The sequence below is a fragment of the Lactuca virosa genome, chromosome 7 (genome assembly GCF_052849685.1).
Source record: "Lactuca virosa cultivar CGN04683 chromosome 7, Lactuca_virosa_CGN04683_v6, whole genome shotgun sequence".
NCBI lineage: Eukaryota > Viridiplantae > Streptophyta > Magnoliopsida > Asterales > Asteraceae > Lactuca > Lactuca virosa.
In genome coordinates, this window is record NC_136432.1 from 126,183,228 (window position 1) to 126,189,347 (window position 6,120).

A 6,120-nucleotide genomic window follows, 5' to 3' on the forward strand; every position below is an offset into this window, starting at 1 on the left:
TATAGCCTCGAGTGGCTAATACGTGCTGTATGTGGTATTTTGGGGAACTCACTAAGCTTCGTGCTTACCGTGTTATGTGTTATGTGTTTCAGGTTGTTCTCAGGAATCGCGGGAAGCCACCAGTTTGATTGTACACACCAGAGAAAGAGTTATGTTTTGAGGATCCTGGATTTTTAATGGAGTTGTGTTTTGTAATTTGAATAAACGAGATTTCTATACAATATGTTATGAAAAGTATGCGATTTTAAAATGAAAAATTTGTTTGAAAAATTACGGTGTTGCATGCTAAAAAATCTATGTTAAGTCCAAAGCAAAATGAGTATATTGCCCTCATCTTTATCTCCCCTGTCAGTGAAAACTCTAAAAGAATCAGAATGGAATGAAGTTTTTCTTATTAAACATGTTTTTGTTTATGTAATTCATTAATTGCATTACATTTTTATTTTATTATTTTACCATTCCAGTTTGCTTGCTAGAAATAACAACATACATTCATTACAACTTTTATAATTTTAGGTTTCATGTTTTCAAGCAATAGCGTCGTAACTTATAATGTTTTTTTCTCTACAATGATGTTAATTCCCTGTGCTTAGATATATGTTGCGTAAATTGCATATTTGCCTATTTGTCCCTGCACTTAGTTGTTTTTTCGTTAAGGTACAAGAAATAATGTTTTCCAAAACTTGGTTATTCCCATCGCATTTTGATCGTCCTTTCATGACCCCATCTAGTAAAATTCATTGCTTTTTTTGAAAGATCATGGAAAACAAAGATAAATAGAGGTTTACAAGATATTTTTTTATTGGAAAATAAGAATGTTCGTCGCTATTTTTAACACATACACACTCAAACACACACACACATATAGCCAGACACATTGTATATGCTGATGTTGTGTGACTGTATTAATAAAAGGCGTACATAATTAATGGGGAAGTACAATGTTAATTCCATATATATATATATATATATATATATATATATATATATATATATATATATATATATTATACCATCCTACTTGCATCTCTTTTTGTTGTCCAAGTATAACAATGTACTTATATTTATGTTGTCTAGGTATAACAATGTACTTATATGTTTATAATAACATCATATTCTCTGAAAATAGCATCCTACATTCGGAAATGTGGAGCTTTCTTTAATCTATACTATTTCAGTTTGCTTGTTAGAAATAGCAACATACTTTCATTACAATCGACATCATTTTTGGTATGTGTTCAAGTAATATCAGTTCCATGTGCTTAGATATTTAGATATATGGTTAGAAAAATACATATTTGGTCATTGTGCTTAGCTGTTTTTTTTTGATAAAAATATAAATAAAGTTGAGAAATTGAGAAAACAAAGTAGGATGGTTCGTTGGTTCTTGGCAAACATAATATGGGGAAATTGTAAGGAATAGCAATGTATTCTACTCTTTTTTTTCCCAATATATGTAATCTACTGAGGAGAGTTTCAACAATTTTTTTTCCAACATATGTATTCTACTCTTTTTTTTTTTGCCCTTTTCGCACATCTAAAAACTTCAAAATGAGGAAAGTTTCAACAAATTTTATTCCAACACCGACATATTTAAAGGGATATACAAATTTAGTCTTTAGTAACAGAAAAGAGCAAACACAAGAAATACCAATGTACTTTTATTTATTTGTGCATTGCAGCATCCTAATTTCAACATTATATGTTCATGCTTTTTTTTTTCTTATTAAGGCAATATACATTGAAAATTTTGCCCGATTATAGCAATGTACTTTCAATTGTTTTTTTATTAGCAATAGATTTTGAAGAAATAAAAGATGGATTCTATAATTAAAAAGTCAACAAAAGTGCTCTGCCATTTCTTGTATTTAATCACTAAGGTAGAATTTAAGTTACATTTCCAAAAGTAGCACATAATTCCAAGAACAACAATGCATTACAGGATTCTATAATGACGATCGCAAAGTTGGAAGATAATTTATTTAAAGTCAAAATGTAATAAATTACCATGTTCAAAATCATGTAATCACTTCCTTTCTCTTTCTTTTTAACTTAATGGTCCGAAGACTTTAAATGAAGGAGCATATATGAAGGCTAATTACAATTTTAAATTGAAAATCTTAAGCAAGTTGATTCTTAAGAGCTAATAGCTGATTTTTAGAAAATTTATTACAAGGAGAAGAGTATCATAAGAATCTTTTCCATTAGATGTGTCTTTTTCTGCAAGAAAGGTATCTTTTGTCTTTGACCCAATCATCATTTTTGAGCTCTCAGCTAAAATGCACAATGCATCTAGCTTTTTGTCACCCACCTCCAAAGCATCATGAATCTACAACAAAAATATGAAATTTAATTATAAGCAAAAAAAAGGCGTACACAAAATAATATAATGTAAAAAAAGGAAGTCAAGAAGAGATTAAGAACCAGATCAATGCTAATTGCTAAGTGCTAAGTGGGACATTATTTCGAGCTTTTGCAATAGCATATACATACTCTACAAACTAAGAAAAAAAAATTACATTCAGATGTTTAAAAGATCATGAAAAGAGTTTAATATTCATATAAAATTTAAATATCCTTAGGTTTCAGTTTTATGCAAGCTGAATTCAAACACAGAATATGAATAATTTGAAAGAAACCACCAATTATTCGTAAGTATGAAGATATTTAAACAGACTTTGAAATGAATGACACCAATGTTGTTAAGAAGCTCAATTCATACTTGTTCATTTGACTTTTTCAAAAGATTTCGTGTCTATCATACAAACATGTTACTTAGGAGTAATAATACATAGACATATGCAAATTGTTTTAGAAAAAAGAGACATTAATTCCTTAATAGTCAAAAAATTTGTGAATTTAAAAATAAAAAACGCCGTTGCCGGGGATCGAACCAGGGTCACCCGCGTGACAGGCGGGAATACTTACCACTATACTACAACGACTGATATGTTATGAGCTTTGCAATAATTTTATTTATTGTTTTTTAAATAAAACGATTGGCTGTAAGACAACGTTGCGTTATCTATTTCTTTCTCATGGTTTTGGATTTGTAGTTTTGTAGACAAGCGTGGAAGAGTAATGAAACCGTATAACGGAAATTCTCCCCCAACGCATGGCCATGGCTACGTCGGCGACCACCACCACTTCCGCCACTGCAAGTATTTATCTCTGCCGGAAACCTCTGGCCATTGGAAGAAGCTGCTCCAACAATTACATCAGTTTCGTGAGGAAATCAACGCGTCGATTCTGTGTCAGTAGTTCCGCCGACGATTTACCATCGTCGTCGGCAGCCACTACGGAGGTCGAGGGAACGGAGGAGAGTAAGATTGAAGTACCAAAGGGACCTCCTTCTTTGATTTCTGCCCTAAACGTAGAAAAAGCTCTTCGTGGAATTGGTACTCTTTTTTGAATTCTAATTGTTTTCCATCTTTTTCACCAATCAAACACTATAGGGAATATGAAATTCCATAAAAAAAAAAACAATGAAATTTTTGCTTGTCGGGTGTAAAATTTTGAAAAAAAATCGCAGAAGTCTGATGAAGTTTCTATTTAGAATGCAGCCATTACAGATGCAGATTACTATGGCATACTAGGACTAAAAAAGGGATGTCCATATGACCAGGTTCGTTAAATTCTTCTGTCATTCATTTCAATTTCACTCCATGGTCAACCCTCTTCTTCTAAATTCACCATCCCAGGTCAAAGTTGCATATGATGTAAAGCTTGAGGAACTAATGAACCAAGGTCTGGAACAAGAGGAGCTAACCAAGAAGCTTGACCTCTTAAAGGTACGTATAAAAAGTTAAAAACTAAAAAGTCCCAAACAAGAAATGCACACCAACTGTTTGATAAAATGTCTTTTGTTTATGTTTCAGGAGTCCTACACAATCTTGTCTTCAGTAGAGGATAGAAGGCTGTATGATTGGAGCTTGGCAAGGAATGAAAACCCAGATCGATATGCTTGGCCTTTTGAGGTTGATATTACTCAAACCATAAATTCACCAGATACCCCTCCTCCAGCACAGGTAAATCTCTGACTTTATGTACTCTTTGGGATCAGAATTTGGTAATATGATATGTTTAGTTTAGGCCCTTAGGGTTTTTGGATTGTTCCTAGTTGGTGTATAAATGTGTAATAAGTAAATAACCCTCCCATATGGATAGAAAAAGAAATTTATTTAGGAAATATTTGTTAGGAAAGGACATGAAGTGACTAAAATTTAAGACATTGTAGTGAGTTTGACATGTATTTGGAAAAGCTACAAGTAGAGTTTTTTTTTTTTTTAAAAAAAAAAAAATCAAGGTTTCTTGGTAATTAACAAACTCCTCATATAAGCTTTTTCAATGATTGTGTGGGCGACATATTTTTCCAACTAATTGTAAGCAACAACATATGAAAATATCCCAAAAAAAATAGATTTGAAAAAACTCTCCTATTGTGAGAGATGCAATAAGGTTTTTTTACCTTGAGCTTTTTCTATTGTGGATATCCCAAAAAAAAGAGATATGAAAAAGCTTCACTAAAAACATTTCTTATTGTGGATGCTGAGCATCCACAATAGGAGAGCTTACTAGTGGATTTTGTTATGAAAAAGTTGGAAAAGAAAAAAAACTCGTAGCTTTTTCAATTTGCTTTCTTCTAGATGTTTTCATTTGTCTTTTAGTTACAATTGGTTGAAAAAATATGGGACCCACACTATCATTGAAAAAACTCATTAGAAAAACTTGTTAATTAACAAGCAACTTGAAAAAGCTTTTTCAATTATCAAAGAGCTTTTTGGTTTGAAAAGGCTCCTATTATGGATGCTCTTAAGATTAAAAAATCACAATTTTTGTATCATCCATTTTCAATCTCTAAATAACCATATAAAATATATTTTTTTTAGTTCTGTTCAGTCCAGTCAGTTTAGTTTAGTTATGTTCTGGCCAGTCCAATCCAATCCAATGCAGTCTAGTCTTGTCTTATTCCCTCAATGTTACAATGGAAGTAAAGTATGACATGATGGTTAAATTAAATGGTGATATTACAGGACCCTGAAGATTTTGGGCCCACTAGATTTGTAGGATACTTCCTCCTCACCTGGATTATCCTATCCCTCTCTTTATCTGTTGCATTTAATCGCTAGCTTCGTTCCTTACCCAATTTTCAAAATCATGGCGCTTTAAATGTAAGAACAATATTTATTCATATATCTTTTGTCAATACTTATATTCTTGTTTTTTCGTGTACATTTCTAGTTATGGTCTTGATCGAACAAAATTGTAATTTTGCAAAATTATCCTTTTGAGTTACCAAAATAATTTAATCTGGATATAACTATCATAAACATCACAATTGATTGAAACAAAGAAGAAATTGCCGATAGCTTTTGTCTCTACCAACAAAAATAAGTAAAATAGTGTTGTAATTTGTTTATATGTTTTTGATCACCAAATCGTGATAATATATATCCACTTGTAGTTTATTTGCTATTTAGATATTATTCATTTATATCCCTTTAGGCTATATACTTTACATTCATAAATCTAGGGATAATGAAAATGAAGGAAAGCATAAAGAAATTAGGGAAGAAGATGAATGAAATGGAATGTAAAACTGATTCACTTGTAATAACATCACTACTTCACCAAGTTTAACATAAATTGACTTTTAGTTAGACCATAAACAACTAATTGATACCCACAAACAATAAAATCGATGCCAAGACATTTAATTAGACCAGAAACATTTAAAGGGTGGAAAAGGTGCTGACCCCTTATGTGGGAAGTTACAAGTTTGATCGTGACTTGGCTTGTTTCCTTCGTTTAAGCCTTTATTTTTATTTTTCAGTCGTTCAAAAAAAAAAAAAAACAATAAAATAGAATTTGATACCCATAACAACTAATTAAGGCCAAGAAACAGTAACTAAGACCAAGAAACACTAAAAAAAGCCTTTATTTTAGTTCATTCTCATAGACGTCAAATTATAAAAGATGATGACGTCATTCTCATGTTAAGAAACTAAAATAAAAAATGACAAATCTTCATAGACAAAGTATCAAAATCCACAAAATTTGGACCTGCTTCATCATCTCTTATAATTTTAAATTTTGGAAGATGTTTTTCTAGTCCACTCT

At 31.3% G+C, this 6,120-nt stretch overlaps 1 protein-coding gene across 1 annotated transcript; it reads left to right on the forward strand.

Annotated features, from left to right (window-relative positions):
• The first annotated feature begins 3,061 nt into the window (after nucleotides 1-3,061).
• On the forward strand, nucleotides 3,062-5,232 carry NDHU (Chaperone DnaJ-domain superfamily protein). Its single transcript, XM_079061644.1, has 5 exons — nucleotides 3,062-3,398; nucleotides 3,564-3,625; nucleotides 3,702-3,791; nucleotides 3,879-4,028; nucleotides 5,034-5,232. The coding sequence occupies exons 1-5, from the start codon at nucleotides 3,116-3,118 to the stop codon at nucleotides 5,127-5,129; spliced, it is 681 nt and encodes a 226-aa protein (XP_078917770.1). The 5' UTR covers nucleotides 3,062-3,115; the 3' UTR covers nucleotides 5,130-5,232.
• The last annotated feature ends 888 nt before the right edge of the window (nucleotides 5,233-6,120 follow it).